General features: G+C 39.9%; 4 protein-coding genes across 4 annotated transcripts; 2 read left to right on the forward strand and 2 right to left on the reverse strand.

Annotated features, from left to right (window-relative positions):
* Positions 1-4,369: 4,369 nt before the first annotated feature.
* On the reverse strand, positions 4,370-5,269 carry LOC134205510 (translocator protein). Its single transcript, XM_062680794.1, has 2 exons — positions 4,802-5,269; positions 4,370-4,740 (listed from the first exon to the last, which is right to left on the reverse strand). The coding sequence occupies exons 1-2, from the start codon at positions 5,120-5,122 to the stop codon at positions 4,528-4,530; spliced, it is 534 nt and encodes a 177-aa protein (XP_062536778.1). The 5' UTR covers positions 5,123-5,269; the 3' UTR covers positions 4,370-4,527.
* Positions 5,270-6,233: 964 nt separating this feature from the next.
* Positions 6,234-6,825, forward strand: LOC134205512 (small ribosomal subunit protein uS14m). Its single transcript, XM_062680796.1, has 2 exons — positions 6,234-6,400; positions 6,473-6,825. The coding sequence occupies exons 1-2, from the start codon at positions 6,338-6,340 to the stop codon at positions 6,794-6,796; spliced, it is 387 nt and encodes a 128-aa protein (XP_062536780.1). The 5' UTR covers positions 6,234-6,337; the 3' UTR covers positions 6,797-6,825.
* A 929-nt stretch (positions 6,826-7,754) lies between these two features.
* Positions 7,755-8,473, reverse strand: LOC134205511 (iron-sulfur cluster assembly scaffold protein IscU). The gene has a single exon (XM_062680795.1). It carries the CDS (start codon positions 8,319-8,321, stop codon positions 7,872-7,874), a length of 450 nt encoding a protein of 149 aa, XP_062536779.1. The 5' UTR covers positions 8,322-8,473; the 3' UTR covers positions 7,755-7,871.
* Positions 8,474-14,543: 6,070 nt separating this feature from the next.
* Positions 14,544-17,565, forward strand: LOC134205513 (probable RNA-binding protein 19). The gene is made up of 5 exons (XM_062680797.1): positions 14,544-14,703; positions 14,771-15,751; positions 15,846-16,392; positions 16,451-17,105; positions 17,168-17,565. The coding sequence occupies exons 1-5, from the start codon at positions 14,668-14,670 to the stop codon at positions 17,532-17,534; spliced, it is 2,586 nt and encodes an 861-aa protein (XP_062536781.1). The 5' UTR covers positions 14,544-14,667; the 3' UTR covers positions 17,535-17,565.
* Positions 17,566-17,894: the final 329 nt, after the last annotated feature.

Here is a 17,894-nt window from a genome sequence, read left to right on the forward strand (position 1 = left end):
TTATGTATTCCTGATCGGGGTAGCCTCAAGTATGCCATGTCATGTCTCCAATTCCACCATCTCCTCGTTTGTCGGGTGAAGATCACTGCGTCCAGATTTTAGGACTATTGTGATATACCCTTTTACTGTGAAATACGCAAGTTATCTCAGTAACATGTTTGTCACTGAGATACCTTGGTATCGACTGAACTCAAGACCATCTATTATTGATGAATAGAGATCCTGAGTTACAGTATGTGACTCCCCCATTCTGGCGAGACTAGCTTTATGAAGCCAACCACGTCCTTGGGGATAAGATCCATATGTCAGCAGGCCTTAAAAAGGGCTTGCTGAGAACTTTGAACCTACGTTGGGTGAGTGCACTGCAATAGCAGAGGATGTGTTCTGATGTTTCTCTCTCCTCGTCACAGAAGCGGCAATTTGAGGTTTGGATTGCTCCGATCTTTTATAGATGGTATCTGCAGGGGCAGTGTCCAGTTATTAGACCGGTGTAGATGTTGAGATCCCTTTTGTTGAGACCTAATAGTTGTTGGGTTTTCTTGGGGTTAATCGTTACGAGCCTTTTGGATTGGCTCGTATGGGGAAGTGCATTCCAGTTTGATGTGATTTGACTGATCATATATTTGTTCAGTTCCATTTTTACAGAGCAGTCTGAGATCCCGCAGAAAGGCTCAGGGCCAATGAACCTTTCATTAGATCCATTCCTGGCTAGCTCATCAGCAATCTCGTTTCCCTCAATTCCACCATTATACCGCTCTTCTTCTGCCATCCACACCCCATCACCGTTGTGTATGACGGGGCTCTTCTATATATTGGACCAAAATTGCGTGACTTCTCCAATCTCCGGAAGGCGCACTCGTCAAGGAGTACTGCAACTTGGGTATCCGGTGTCGGGACATGGGATCTGTCCCACGAAACTGTGTGACTGCTGTGCCCATATGATTGGCTAGTTCGTCCTTCAAATGCTGTCGTGGCAATTCCACTGCTGGTCCTGGAGCGGCGGGTGCAATCGAATCGCGACGGTTACTTGCGATTGATGCATCCAACCCAACAGAACTCCTTCTCTGCGTATCGCTCGATCTTGCCTCCTCCTCCTCTCCTAGTTTCCTCTGCACTTCTCGCTTGATGTAATCTACGTCTTCTGGAGTCAGCATATTATGTGACATAATAGCTCTCTGGCGTGTGTACAACTTGTTCTGGTCAAGCTGGGGTGCAAACCGAGGGAACCTTTCATTTAACATCTCTAGCATCTCCGGTCTGCCTGGTGCAAACGAAGTAGCAACGGATCACGTACTGAATAATCTCCCTTGTCCACATGATACTCTCAGCACCAACACCACTAGGTTTTCCTCTATCTCTATCTGCAACCATGTACTTTGTTTTTGCTGAGTGTATCCTCGCCGTCTCCTTCTTCAATGGGACAAAAGTCTTCACTCTGTGTCTGAAACTCGATTTATACATATGCACAACCAGTGGTGCAATTTATCAACAATGCCTGCTGAGTGTGATTCTTTTGTTTTGTATTTTTCTCTGTTCCTCTCTGCCTATGACGGTGCCTTTCAGTCAGAACTACAAAGCAGGAGTAGCTTAGCAAACTCGGTCTGCCAACAGCGGGCTGAAACTGATGATCATTCGGCACAAATTTCCTGTCATTGTCTATCAAGTGATAGTATTCACCCATATATAGGGCTGTCGCATTCACACAGCAGCGAGTGAACTGAATAGACTGTCAGTGCCGGCTGCGTGTGCAATGAGAAGAGAGGTATTTTGTTTACTTTATCTTTGATTGTTGCTGCTAACCATTTTCAGTTTTCACTGTTAGGAAGTGAGTGTGAAGAGGGAATGGTATCAATATCCAACATTGCGTGTGCAATGAGAAGAGAGGTATTTTGTTTACTTTATCTTTGATTGTTGCTGCTAACCATTTTCAGTTTTCACTGTTAGGAAGTGAGTGTGAAGAGGGAATGGTATCAATATCCAACAAATTTCATTCACTGAGATTGAGAATTCGCACCACTGTGCACAACATGTGACAGATTTAGTTCGAAAAATGTAATTATTTTCTTTGGTGGGGTTTGATCCCACGAAACCAGTACGCTAGACAGGTGCTTTCCCAAGGACCTCTGTCGTCATCCGCAGCTAAGTTCAATCTTGTACATATCATTAGGGGTGGTCCATATACACCGTGGACAAATTTGGGGTGAGGGGGGATTTCGGTTATGGAAAATGTCCAAAGTTCAAACACATTTTTGAAAATTTATATGAGCAATTGTGCACGCGGGAGAAGGGGGTATCTAAAACTGACAAAACCTGTCCAGGTGGTATATGGACAGCCCCTTAAGGGTCTGTTTTGACGGAAAAAGTATTAAGAATCCTTAATTGCTATTTTTACATGCACAAAGTGCTCGAACCATTTGGCTGCTACATAGCAAGCACTGACGCAGTCTTAGGGGCAAGCCAGAGTAAACGCGACGTGCGATGCGACGCGACAGTGCAATTTGACAGCCTGTTGATAATGATTGTTATTCTTTTATGTGAGTCGCTTCGCGTCGCATCGCTCGTCGCGTTTACTCTGGCTTCACCCTTATGATTCGCATCATTGACAGTCGCGTAGAACCTCGGCATATCTGTCCATGTTCTCCTGCGTTTCATCTATCACACTGTCTTTGTACTGTCTTTTCTTTCTGCATTTGGTTCGTTTTCCGCCTCCACTGTATCGTTCTCTACTGTATCGGATAACAGCCTTCGATACTAGCATTCGACTCCTAGAGTCCTAGCAGCATTTTTCTCGTCCGTCACTCGCTAGCACTCCTCATAAATAAAAACTTGCGATTGCGTCGCGCTGTACAGTGCATAACACTCCCTGTGCTGTTGTAGTCAGTTTCATGGATATTATCCCGCAATTGTTTGACGTCGCCAGAATTGTTAGCATCTGCATCCACTCATCCAACTTCTGGCGGTACTGTTCAGCAACTCTTTCAACTGGCAAGCGTTGGATATTGAACCGCATCGGTCTAATATTTCGTGAGTTCGTGACGCTGACTACAAGATAGTCGAGTCAATGTTCGGGCCTCTGAAGGACCATACATCTATAACGTCCAAAAATGCCGTCCAACGATCAGCACGTGACGAAAGGGTGGCAGAAGCTTTGTCTCTCGATCTGCGCGTATGCATCCCCGATGACAATCTTTACATCGTATGTTGGGCACTATCCCTAGGCCTTATTAAAGCTCTCATAGAACGTATCCTTTACGCCATCAGGTCTATCGTTCGTTGGAGCATAGATGCTGATCGGGCTGTAGCTGAGGAATATGTCCTTCGTTCTCAACATGCAAATGTGGTCGCTTATCGGCTTCCTCCGGATAATTCACATTATCTACTTTCCGATCGCTATAAACCCAACTCCACGTTCTGCTCTGTCGCTGCTGCTATACTGCCGTGAATCGCATTTGTCCCATATGAATAGGAAACCCTGCAAAAATGGGACAAATATGCAATTCACGGCAGTATAGCAGATGTGGTACTTCAATAAAGAGTTTGCGATGGGATCCACCACTCATAATTCACGGTCTCCGGTTTTGAGCCACCGTATTTCGTAAATTGCTGTCACGATCACGTCGATCTGCAGTTCACGAGCAAGGAGCACAACTCGTCCGGGTTCATTCAAAGTTCTTACGTTCCAAGATCCGAATTTCCAATAGTTGTCCTATTCGTTGTCGGGTCTGTTGCCGTTGAATCCATCTGTTTGCTCTGCTTCTGCCTTTCTTGGTAACTGGAGAATGTTTGTTAGGATTCCTTACCAGGGTTGCGCTTCCTACATCGCGTTGAAGGGGCTACCTTCTCGATGCTGACACAATGCAGCATGATGTGCACAGTTTAGTTAAGAGTCCCTCGCTCGCACTCGGACGATGATCAGCCGCCCCTAACTAACATTGGGAACAGATGGTGTTGTGAGCCGCTTCTGACATAGAAAACAGACGCTCGATCAGGTTTGCATCTTTGAAAAGGAGCAAATTTCCCCCTTCCCTGTCAGCACCACGGGGAGGTAGAGATAGGAGCTGCTGGGTAAGACGCTAAAGGACCGCGGAATGGGATCTATTCTATATCTTCAGGTAAGCGATGTACCAAAGGTACGCATTACCCAGCATTTGTCATGCCACCTTATTGTTATTATGCCACGATTAGGGTGCATATTGCATACAAAAATAATTATTCATGCGGCTTGGGTATCATCTTAGAAATATCTTAAAATAATATGAGTTCAAAAAATCGAGATGAAGGAGACAGTAAGAAAAAATGTTCAATCTGTCCTCTATTTTTGGAGTTTTGATTATCAGGAAAGCTCATTTCGGTTTTCAAATTTGAACCATTGTTCTAAATTCGTGTAAATATTTATTCTTTTACAAATCTGTGTGTCTGTGCTATGCTGCAAATGCAAATAAGTTGACGTAATACCAAATACCACATAAATTAGTTTCGCCGTTTGGTTGTTGGTGTGATAAGGCGGATAAGGCTTGATTGCTTTCTTTATTTGTCCTTGTCTTCCTTCACTTCTTCGATGGTCGCCGACGGCTTGTCGCCCGGCTGATTCAATTCATAAATTTTATAATTAAGCACCGTTGCAAATGAGCACCATGCAAGATACGGAATGAAAAGATAGCCGGCTATCTTGTTCACGTTGAAAAAGGCAAATCCCGTTGCAGCGACTGCGGCGGTCAACGCTGATAGCTCCACCCAACTCTGAGGAATAATTTTGTTCAAGTCAACTACCATATCAAAATCAGTAAACAATAAATCTTACCCATTTAAGTTCATGTTTCTTGAAGAAAATTGGTGTCCATGCCCAGTTCAACACAAGCTGTGTTCCGTACAGTACCAATGGTCCCTGTGCAACTCCCCCGAAGCCGCCTCCGTCTCTCCAGACCAGATAGGAAGCATATCCCATACCCGCGTAAAGAGACGTCCAAACTGGGCCGAATATCCAGTTCGGTGGACGGAAGGACGGGAAATTTAATGTGCTGTACCACGTCTTGATCTCCTTCCGTGTGATGTAACCACTTATCATTCCTCCGATTTGCGGCAGAACGATTGCTCCAGCAATTTTAGGGATTTCACTACCCATGGTAAATATTTTTGAATCAAAGAACCTCGCGATATGAGTTTAAATTGCTGACTGAGAAATAATTTTGCCGACTCTGAATTTCACAATGTTTGGCGGTATTGTGTATTTATTGATGTGGATGTCTGGTATGCGAAATGATATAAATACTTGTTCGCACAGATAAACAGATGTAGAATTTTTTTTTTACTCAGGTGTAGACCACTGTAGACTGCCTAAATTACACTGCACCATCGTAGATCATAAAAACGCTAATGGCCATTTCGTGGTCATGATGTAAAGAGGTCAATGATTGGTCTCAATGAATTCGGAATGGGTCAAATGTCAAATCCTAATCATAATCAAAATCCTTTTCATGACGAATCCCTGAAATCCAATCAAATCAATTTTTCAAAAGTACCTATTAGTAATTTATTTTCAGTGTATTAAAGTTTTGGGCGTGTTTTGGCTGTTTTGGATTTTAGCAAACAACTCTATTGCTGGTTTACAATCAGCAAACTGTTTTGCTGGAACGCGAAATGAAATTTTGGTGTGTGCCTAAATTACACTGCACCACCGTAGATCATAAAAACGCTAATGGCCATTTCGTGGTCATGATGTAAAGAGGTCAATGATTGACCTCAATGAATTCGGAATGGGTCAAATCCAAATCATAATCAAAATCTAGATCAAAATCCTTTTCATGACGAATCCCTGAAATCCAATCAAATCAATTTTTCAAAAGTAACTATTAGTAATTTATTTTCAGTGTGTTAAAGTTTTGGGCGTGTTTTGGCTGTTTCGGTGTCTCGTTTATAGACCAATGCAAGATCTTGATCTAACCTCACTTATTTGACAGTTCACAGAGCTTGTTTACAAGGTGTTAGAAGAAAAATCGATGAGGAGAAAATTAAAATTCATATTTTTAGTTTAAAATTGCTGCGATCCGAATATTTCAATGATATTCTTTGCATTCAGCATGAAATCAATCGCAAAGGACATCTACATGCGAATAAAATGACGAAACAAATTTATCGGAAGCTACGCCAGAGGCTAAGTCCCGGTGAAAAAGCTCTGTGAACTGTCAACCTACGTCATCATGCACTGGTCTATTGTGACGGCTGTGACTGACATGTGTACACTGGCAAACTGACTTATGTGTTTTGTTGTTGTTCTGTGGTGCAACTTGGTTTTATATAATTTTTTGCCTCCATTGTGCTCCATCGGTACCCTGGAACTATGTCCGTAGTCAGCTTTGTTTCTAGATTCGCCATATCCGGACAAAACTTGGCCGGTTATGGAGTAAGTAAACGCTGTCGTTGAATTCTGGTTCATTAATATTCTTAAGAATGACCACCCAAATACATTTTGTAGTTCCAGCAAGTTCGTAACAAATGGACCGACTGGCGCATGATAAAAGATGCTAAGCGGCGGAAATGTGTAGTGGAACATGCCAAAGACCGGCTGCGAGTCAATTCACTGAGGAAGAATACAATCCTACCGGTTGAACTACGCGAAGTGGCTAGTGCGGAGATTCATGCATTTCCACGAGACACCTCGTTGGTGCGTGTAAGAGAACGATGTGCCATCACTTCCCGATCCCGGGGCATCGTCCATCGTTTCCGAGTGAGCCGAATCGTTTGGAGGCACCTGGCTGACTATAATAAACTGTCCGGCGTACAGAGGGCTATGTGGTAATATGAAATATAGCACATTTGGAGTTTGAATTTATGATTTTGACTGAATTCTTCGAAATCTAAAGAAACAATTAAATATATGTAATTATAGGTTTATTCTACACAGAAATAATGTCCAAATTCATTGATATTAATCTTAGCACAAATTTTACGCCAGAGTTGTACAAATGCAACTAATAAAGCAATTAACTTCACTTCTTAGCTTCTCTACTTTGAGTTAAAAAACAAACAAAAAATCATAATGTAATTTTTTTACTAGATTTAAACATGAGTCGGATCTTGTAAATTTCACATAGTGAGTTGCGCTTCGTTTCGAATTACGTTTGATTACCTCAAATGAGTCAAGATTGAATTAAATTTTCCGGATAATAAATGTCGATAATCCTTATCTCGTTTCATCCAAAACGCCGCGTATCGCACGTTCATAGGAGAATAGGTCCGTCATTCTTGAATTTTTAATATTTCTACAATAGATAAGAGTTTATTGACTTACTGCACGTGAAATTATTTAACTTTAATATTAATTATTGAAAAAAACAACTACAGATTATCTCTGTATTGCTTTGTTGGCGTAAAAACATGATAATATGTTGCTGTATAAGAGTAACATCACTATTTCCTCAAACAGTAACATTTGATATAGATAATTGCTTAAATAACGCAAACAGTCTCTAGCACCAGGTAAAACGTAGATTAGAATAGAGTGTAGGACCTTCGGCTTATATAGCAAAAGCGGTAACCACTAGACCACCAATGCAGTTACGCTCTATTCTTTGTTTTGCTTATGAAACGGAATTAGGTGGGAATTAGTGAGCATATTTTGCTTTTGTAGTATGTTAATTATTATGAGGTTACTACTGATCTTCATACCTATGAAATGAGGATAACCCAGGTTTCCGATTTCTTTTTTCGATTATCTAATTTTAGTGTCATCTGTGATACATTGAAATCTCTTGAAAAATGTTTCAATTTTGTTTTATTCTACAATCTTCCTGTTTGTTTTTACAATGCCTTATATAACCAACGTATATCAATACACAGAATCCTAAAAACTATCATCACCAGCAGAGGCTCACTTATTTGTTCTGTTTCTTCTTGTAATCCTCGAGGGCTGCCTTGATAGCATCCTCGGCCAGCATCGAGCAGTGAAGCTTGACCGGTGGTAGCGACAGCTCCTTCGCAATGTCCGTATTCTTGAGCTCTCTGGCTTGGTCCAAAGTTTTGCCCTTTACCCATTCGGTGGCCAGCGAGCTGGAGGCGATGGCTGATCCGCACCCGAAGGTCTTAAATTTGGCATCGATAATTTTTCCATCGGCATCGACCTTGATTTGCAGCTTCATGACGTCACCACAAGCCGGAGCACCGACCAGTCCGGTTCCGACCGTTTTGTCCTTCTTGTCCATCGAGCCCACATTCCGGGGATTTTCGTAGTGATCCAACACATTTGCGTGGTACAATGCCAGTGGGACGCTCTGAGCGCGACGGAGTTTCAGCAACGAGTTGAAACTTTTCTGCAATGCTGCCATTGTTATTGTTTTGAGATACGTACTGAACTGGCACTATTTCACAACTTTTTGTTGCTAGTTGCGCAGTAGAATACCGTGAGAAAGCACTGATAACTACTTGCTGAGCTGAGCACCAATATGAAAGTAAGCAGATTCTGACTGATTTAGAACAAACAAAAACAGCTGAACTTGACAACCGAGGGCATGTTCAATAAAGGTATTTAATTTCTTTTGATTAAATGATCGGTGAGTAGATTTTGGTGTACCACAAAACATCGCATAAAAAAGTAAACACCGCATGCGCATGCAGGGTTGCCATACCCTCATAATAAATATAACCTGGGTGCTGCTGATAGAGCCGCTTTTCTGCTCTCAAGCGAGTAGCGGGATATTTTGAAATTAATCCTATAAGCAGAATTATTTTGCAGTTCTCTGGCTGTCAAATATTTTCCCGCTCTTCGAATTTCTCTTTCCATCCTGCATGAAGGCGCACGAATGCGCGAGACTCTACATGACTTAACGATGGTTTACATATTGTCGGGCCGCCACCAAACCGGACGCAAGTCGCGACAATTTGAAATATTTCATTAGTAGTGCGCATCATTCACGCATAGATGTACTATCATGCGCACTAATCAGAAATGAGTTGCGACGTCTGATAACTGCAGATATTTCATTTTATTAAAAACAAATGTTCGATTTTCTACTATACACTCAGTACATTCCTGCTTCAATCAGCTGCTGAATCTCGTGAAATCTCGTAACGAGTGCTTTTTAGTAGCATTCCTACTAATTATCCACTCGAAATATAATGTGAATATATTTGTTACAAAGAATGCAAAACTCAAACTAAGTTTATTTTTATTTTTCCCACAAATAATAACAATACAGTCGCGATTCGCTGGTTGGGACACGACCTCGGCCCAACTAACGAATTCGGTTTTTTAGTTGGGTCAACTGACAGCCATTTGAACACGTGTATTTCGACTTGAACATCACAAATGATGTCCACCCGAATAAAAATACAGTAGAATAACAATACAATTGATTGTAACACTACTATTAATACCATTAAATTGGCAATAGATTATATTGTAAATGAAACCATAGAAATACATTAGAATGCATTGTTATGAACCATATACTCAAATGTAAATCAAGTTTTCGCAATAGAATGTACGGGTTGTTAAGTATCGTAACTACCCGCATAATAAAAAACAACATGTTATATGGTCAGAATCATTATTACGATGTAAGATATAGCTTCACAGTTTACGTTGCGGTTATCGAATACTTTTCGATCGATTAAACCATAACTGATCGACAACATCACTAAATGTCAACATATAACATACTGTCTCTAAAATGTTCTTTATTTCCTGCATTATATGTCAACATTTTATCATACTGTTGAGCGAAAATTTTGCACGCGAAAACAGACGATTTTTTATGGTGACATAACTTAACAACCCATTCAACATATTGTTATTTGTCAAATAACCGTACCACAAACTGTTAAAACTTTATATGAGATTGTTCATTTACAGTTGTCAACAGTAAAGGATACTGTTGTCGACCACACGGGAAAATATCCATGTACAGTTTGTAATTATGCGGGTATACAAAATCTGAGATTTTTCCATACATTTTTTTTCGTCACACAATAGAGTGTATGGTTAATATATTGTTGAAATATCCGAACAAAACTGTTCAAAATACAATGGATTGTATTGTATTTGTATAGTAAAACAATACGATTTTTGATTTCTCAGTGGTGACAGCTTCACTGTTCAACAATGCATTTTAAAGGGAAAAAATGCATATTTGGCACTATGAGGCAAATATTGTAATATAGTTTATATGCAATGTAAAGAAACGTTTCAAAAGTTATCAATGTATGAATCTTATGTACGAAAACGTTTTAAAAACAATTGCAAATATTGTTACATTAGAGAAATATGTTGATGTATTGTATCCTCAGTGTTGATACAATCTGTGCAACCATCAAGAAACATCATATCCTATTGTATACCGTACATTGTATGGAAATTAAATTGTTTACACTATTGAGCCAATAGTACATTTTTATCCGGGTGATTACGGCTTATAAACCAAAACCATGATTTTTGATTTTCTGGCATGAACGATTGCTTTGTAAATTATTCTTCATGCTAGTTAAAACTCCGTACTTGATATCTCTTAAGAAGCACATTAATTGCTATTTTGAGTGAACGTCTCATGAACCATTTGCACCATTGTGGTTTTTAAGTCCTTTGTTGGCGCCCTTAACTACCATGCGGAATGTTTGCTTTGGTTTTTAGGCCGTTCACTTTATATTGTTTATTTAGAAAAACTAGCTTCAAGTTATTTTAAAATGTATATTCTTACTAGGTTTTCGATATATCGCATAGCAGAACTACTCTGGCTAACAAATCTAAACAAATCCGATGGTGTTAGTAGCTTTGAGCAAACGGCTTAAAAACCAGACGTGTTGCCGATGATGCGAGTAAACGGCGCGATTTTTGTTTTAGCTGAAATTTTGTAGATTTCGAATGGTTTTTCAAATAATCTTGATCTGCTGTTATAATATAACGATTGTACGACATTTCGCGGTAACACATTCCGCGGTTAACCATTTCGCGGTGTACCAGCTCGCGGTCTGCCACTTCGCGTTCAGATCATATCGCGGTATAACATTTCGCGGTTTATATTATTTGGCGGTATACCATTCCGCGGTTAGTACTATTTCGCGGTGAACTTTCTCGCGGTCAATACCAATTCGCAGGTTTAATTTTACTAATATTACAAGTAGCTCAATAATGTGTTCTTTAGCTTTGAAAAGCCTCTAAATTCACCTAATTTTAATGTAAAACGAATAATCATTGAGCTTACACCAGACTAAGTCTGGTGTAAGCTCAATGATTATTCGCTTTACAAACAAGTCTTGTTTAAATTTTAATCCCAACAAAAAAATATGTAGATGCAAAACATATTGGCAAATGCGACTATGTAAAGAAGGCGAAACAACACACTTTGCCTTATACCGGGCAAATGCAAACATTTAAAGAAGGCGAAACAACAGATTTTGCCTTATACCGGGCAAATGCAAACATTTGAAGAAAGCAAAACAACACACTTTGCCTTATACTGGACAAATGCAAATATTTAAAGAATACGAAACATCACAATTTGCCTTATACCGAACATAATGCGAACATTTAAAGAAGGCAGTACATGATATTTCGCCTAATACCGGCTAACATTTAATGAAGATACATTTTGCCTTATGAATCATTTTTAGTCATTCCATCTTCTGAGTTCTACCAAAATAAATAGACAAACAGCGAGCTTTATCATTAGTGTATCTTGATGACAAAGTTCACACATCTAATCATCATATTGACAAGTATGTATATTTTTTTTTTGGAAATAGCATAAAATAGTTCGTAAAAGAAAAAAGAAAAATGAAAGGGAAACGCTTTAAAGAAACGGTCATATAAAGAAGAGGAAATTAAGAGTTGGTAGAAAAAAATGGCGAACTCTTAAAAATAAAAAAAAGGTAAAAAGATAAGCTAAGCTTGAATACCGCGAAACGAAGCACCGCGAAATTGTAAACCGCGAAATTTTATATACCGCGAAATGGAATACCGCCAAATTGTATAAACCGCGAAACAGATTACCGCCAAATGTTACAGACCGCGAAATGGTACACCGCGAAATGGTTTACCGCGGAATGTTTTACCGCGAAATGTCGGACAACCAATATAACCATTTACGTATAGTATTGACATGGTTTTGGCAATGAAATGAGTTTCTACTTCAATAAATGAATTAAATTAGTCATAGAAAATTTGAACCTCATTTTTCTCGGTTCAGCTTTGTTGTTTTTTCGGCCCTAATCATATGTTGCTCGAGATATAATCATTAAATTGATTTTCTAGTCCTCATTATTAATCTGGGGACTTGTCAGATGACGCTTTTTTCTTAGTCACTATTTCCACTCATGGGACTTGAAGACTTCAATTTGAATTTCTATTTCATTGCGTGAAAAATAATTCGTCAAAATCAAAAATCAAAAAGCTAACGATTTGCTGGGTTCTACGAATTATATCAGGTAACTAAAAACAATTTTGAATCTTGTGGCGGCTGCATTCAGCGGTTCTACCGTCCAAAGCTCAAGTAATCTCATGTTTGAGTTTACCCCCCGAAACTGCTTCAACATTCGGACTAATCGCTGAATACTTCATATGCTTACTCCTCATGGTTCGAGGAAATAATCTGAATTACGGATCAATCGATTGCATTAATCCATGCACTCAGCGCCCAGCGGTTTCCCAGACATTATGGTGCAGAAGCAGGTGAAAATATGCTAAGCTTATTGAATGTTCTGACTTAACTAAATTTTGTTCCCAACAGGAAGATCGAATCCGACATCGAAGTACCCAATTTCATCGGAAAGATTTTGTTTTGGAAGACGCGCGGCCGGAGAGCAACCAAAGTTAACGTATACAGCGTTTGGTACTTCATCCCCATCAAATTATCCCAGATGACCGAGGAATAGTGTACATTCCATTAGATCGATCGATAAGTGGTCACCCAGCAGGCAATGACGCTTGTTCCAATGAAATATAGCCCGCACAATAATGTAATTTAAGAAATAAATAAATTTCTAGTTGGATTTCAAAAATATGTTGTTTTTTCAAAGCGTATAACACTTTTGTCGTTTCCTAAAACCAATAAACCAATGAATAAATGACAATAATCTTAGGTAGATATACGTGGAATATGCATTTCAAATGATTAAACTCATTTTAATCATTCACAGATTATTGTAAAACTAAACATTGCAATGAGTGGATAGATCGAATATGGTTTTAGCACAGACAAACAGACATAACACATTGAATATTCACTCATCAAATTCATCGTCGTTCAAACACTAACGACATCTGTTGATTTTAGTTAGTTGGGCAAACCACGAGCCAGATGGCGGTAGTGTGCAAATGTCAAACTCGAGCAAATCCGATGCGCGCGCCACGAGTGGTCGATTGGGCAACCAATGATTATTTGAATTGACCAGTAAATCAGTGAACGATGGAAATTTGTCGAGTGTTATGTCTGTTTGTCTGTGGTTTTAGATTAGATTTTAATCTATTTGGCTTTTTTATTTTTATCCGTGTAGCCCGAGAGGTAGCCTTAATTTCTTTTGCCGTTCTCGGGTATGTTCAGGGGAACGACACCCAATTTTTTCACTATGGATTTAGACAGGTTTGCCTGTTCGTGCTTTTTTGGGTGATAAATTTAGGGATCGTTCAAAAATTACGTCCATCGTTTTTCGGCATTTTCAATCCCCCTCCCCCCCTCCTGTCACAAACTGTCACAAATCATTGACCCCCCCGCCTCCCCCTGTACGTACATGTGTCATTTTTATTTTGATGATAATTTTGGTTTTTCATTTTCGTACACTATTTTTACAATAACATAGTTATGTTCCTTACTAACAGTTTGAATATGTTTTCAAAATGCAAATTGTACTTAACCCTTAAAGGCGCAAGGCGATTTTTTTAGAATTCGTCGGAAATATTTTTATCGTAAATAACCATTGGAATTATTAACATTAAACATATTTTCGGTTTGTTGTTTTAAAACAACATTGCGCATTTAAGGGTTAAAATGCTTTCAGAATTTTTTCTTGTGGATGGACGTCACATAAGACAAAACCCCCTCCCTCCCCTGTCACAAACTGTCACAAAACTCAGACCCCCCTCCCCCCCTCAAACCTTGGACGTAATTTTTGAACGACCCCTTATCCCCCAGTGTCAAATCACCCCAATACTGATTTATTTTGCAATAGTATATACATATGTGCGCGAATTTTGAATGTTTACGTTTTTACAGGAGAATATGATGCAACTCAATAATGCAACATGATACAATCATGAGAAAATAGAGAAAAAGTGAACGAACTATAAATTAAAACTATTTTAGACTCGATTCCATGCTTATTTGCTCAATTCTTTAGAATGCTGCTTGCGTAAGGTACTGTCTATGCCTTCGTTAGTTTTATATCATTTTCACCCTGGAAGTTGTTTGTGTTGCATTCGCAGTGCACTCGTATTGGTGACTCAGAAAAGATGTGGCAAAGATGGCGTAGCTTGTCATCCCCGTGGGTATGTTGGAAAGAACATCTCGATTGAGAATGTCGATTATTTTCAGTGTGTATCAAAACATCGCACATGGAAAAGTAAACAAACTCCACGTGCATTTCTGTTGTAAACAGCTCGGCTCAGCTCCGCTCAGTTGGAGTTCGCTTGGAAAACAGGTTGATGGCTATGTGAAAATATTTTGTATTGTAATTTATTAGAAAATGTCACGTATAATCATTAAAAACATCCCGAATGGGGTAAGTATTATTAGTTCGGGATAATACAAAATATTTAATTATTTTCGCCTAATCTCGTATTTTGCAGATCACAGAGTCTAAACTGAAAGACCATTTCAGCCAATGCGGAATCGTAACTGACATCCAGTTAAAGTATACTCCAGAGGGAAAATTCAGAAACTTTGGCTTTATCGGGTATGAAACGGAAGAGCATGCATCGAAAGCAATTAGTCACTTCAATAACACCTTCTTGAGAACTTCCAAGATAAGTGTGGCCCCGTGTGCTGCTCTGAATGAGGGTAAAGATTTCAAGGTTTGGAGTAAGTACAGCAAAAGCAAACAAGATTCCAAGGATGTAACGAGACTATTGGAAGAAAAAGCTACAAAAGGGAAAAAAGGGGAAACTGCTGAGGATATTTTGAAGAAACACAAGAATGATCCGCTTTTCAAGGAGTTCGTCAAAGTTCAGAATAAGGCCGGTACTGCCATTTGGAACAATCAGATGCAGCAGAGTGCCAGTGAAGATTCCGATGATGATGAGGAGCAAGAACATGAAGTGGAAAAGTCTTCTGTTTTGGAAAGCCAGAGTGAAACCAAAAAGAAGGAATTGAAAATTTCTAATCTTTTTGTAGCAAAAATACACAACATCCCTTCCAAAACCAAGCGCCAGGACTTGCTTCGATTCTTCAAGCCGGTAAAACCGTACTCTATCAGAATACCGCCAAAGCAGAAAGGATTCGCTTACGTGGGGTACAAAACTGAAGCGGAACTGAAAAAAGCGCTACTTAAAGACAAGAGCTTTTTGGGTGGAAAGCAAGTCAAAGTGGTTGACTTCACCGCCAAAGATCGGCTGCGGTCAGAAGAAGAGAAAGCGAATAAAAAGGAAAACCCAAAATGGATCAGACAAAAGGAATCGGTATGCAGTGAGAGTATAGTGGAAACAGGAAAACTGTTCTTCAGAAACTTGGCCTACTCGGTCAAGGAGGACGATTTGAAACAACTGTTCGAGAAGTATGGTCCAGTGGCTGATATTGACTTGCCAATCGATTCCAATACGAGAAAATTGAAGGTTGGTTACGTAACCTTTTAAATTTTTAATGAAAAACTTCGTAATAGTACGAATAAAGTAAAATTATTACAATAACTGCTTTCAATATTTTCAGGGCTTCGGTACTGTTACATTCCTCATGCCTGAGCACGCTGTCCAGGCGTACAGTGAGTTGAATGGTACATTTTTTCAAGGACGCATGTTTCACCTTCTCCCTGCTAAAGCTGATGAAACCAAACAAGATGAGGAAGAGGACGAATCCGGATTAAATTACAAGCAGAAGAAGGAATTAAAACTCAAGAAAACTGCTCAATCTGCACATAACTGGAATACGCTGTTTATGGGAGAGAATGCTATTGCTGAAGTAGTTGCCAAGAAGTACGGAAAAACAAAAGAGGAGGTGTTGAACACTGAGGGGGGATCGACCAGTGCTGCTGTTCGGTTAGCTTTAGGCGAAACCGAAATCGTTTCCGAGATGCGGCAGTTCCTATTGGATAACGGTGTTTATTTAGACGCGTTCAATGGAGTACCCAAGGCAAGGTCCAACTCGACCATACTAGCAAAGAATCTACCCGCTGGTACGGAAATCAATGAACTGAAAGAGCGTTTCGACAAATTTGGTTTGTTAGGCCGAGTAGTGCTGCCACCAAGTGGCGTGTCAGGTGTGAAAATGTTTTGGATATATTGCATAAATTAAAATCTAATTTAAAATTCTTTCAGCGGTTATTGAATACTTGGATCCCAGTGAGGCTAAGAAAGCCTTCAAAAAGTTAGCATACTCTCGTTTCAAGTCGCTTCCTCTTTACCTCGAGTGGGCTCCGGATAATATATTCAATAAGACATCAGAGAAATCTACCAATGAGGATAATGCTGCTGAGAATACGAGAATGAAAAAGATTGAAACTCCCAAAAATCACAAACAAGAAAAGAATACCGAATCTAAGTCGGAGCAAGACGAACCTGAGACCGCCGCGGAAAATGCGAACACCGACTTCCCGCCAGAAGAAGGTACAACGTTATTCATTAAAAACCTAAGCTTTCGAACCAATGAGGATAGTATTCGTGAAACATTTAAAAATATCGGTCTGATCCATTCTGTGCAAGTAGTGCGCAGAACAGATGGTGGCAAGAGCGAAAGTCGAGGATATGGATTTATTCAGTTCAAATTTCGAAAATCGGCGGATGCGGCTTTAAAGAACTTGCACTCAGTTAGCATTGATGGCCGAAATGTAGAACTTTCACGAAGCGATAGAGTACTCAGCACTGAGGTTACTTCAAGAAAAACGAGTAAAATGAAAAAGCAAACGGGTACCAAAATTCTCGTACGGAACGTTCCATTCCAGGCGAATGCCAAGGAAATTAGGGACTTATTCAAGTGAGTACAGGTTATGATATGAGGGAAACTGACGAATTGAATTCTGATTATTTTATTTACAGAGTTTTTGGTGAGCTGAAATCGGTCCGTTTGCCACGAAAGATGGTATCTAGCGCAGATGAAAGTCACCGCGGATTCTGTTTCGTAGACTTCATTACGGAAAACGACGCCAAGCAAGCGTTCGAGACGCTGTGTCAAAGTACCCATTTGTACGGCCGTAGGTTGGTGTTGGAGTGGGCAGAAGCCGACGATGGCGTTGAAGAACTGCGTAAACGAACAGCCGAAAAATTCGTGGGAACCGGTGGATCAAGTGATGCTAAACGTAGTCGCAAAGGTGTTTTTGATACATCAGAAATTGGTGCACTTGACGCTGGTCGCTTGGAGGATGCAGATGGTGAAGATGGGGATGAGGATGAAGATGGTTTCTGATCTTCAATAAAGTTTTAAGTATGTTACTAAACTTCATTTTTACTTTTTTACCACAAAGGTTTCTCGAAAAAGCCAGGAATCTTTCCTATACCTCCAAATTTCTTGTGCTGTACAGACAAATAAATAAGAATTCTATATAACAGACCTGGAGTCACAAAAAGGTATGTGCACTTCAGTTTCATCAACACCTGGGCAGACGGGGTCCTTCGCTTGCCAAAACCTGCGGAGGTACTGCCGGAAGCAACCTAGGCCTAACAGGAATTGTGTCAGATGGAAGTGAACTGCCCCATGGGGTCTCCTCACCCAGCTCGATATGTTAGGTATCAGCCGATGGGTCCACCTACCTTTAGAAGAGTTATC

The sequence above is a fragment of the Armigeres subalbatus genome, chromosome 1 (assembly GCF_024139115.2).
Source record: "Armigeres subalbatus isolate Guangzhou_Male chromosome 1, GZ_Asu_2, whole genome shotgun sequence".
NCBI classification, from domain to species: Eukaryota; Metazoa; Arthropoda; class Insecta; order Diptera; family Culicidae; genus Armigeres; species Armigeres subalbatus.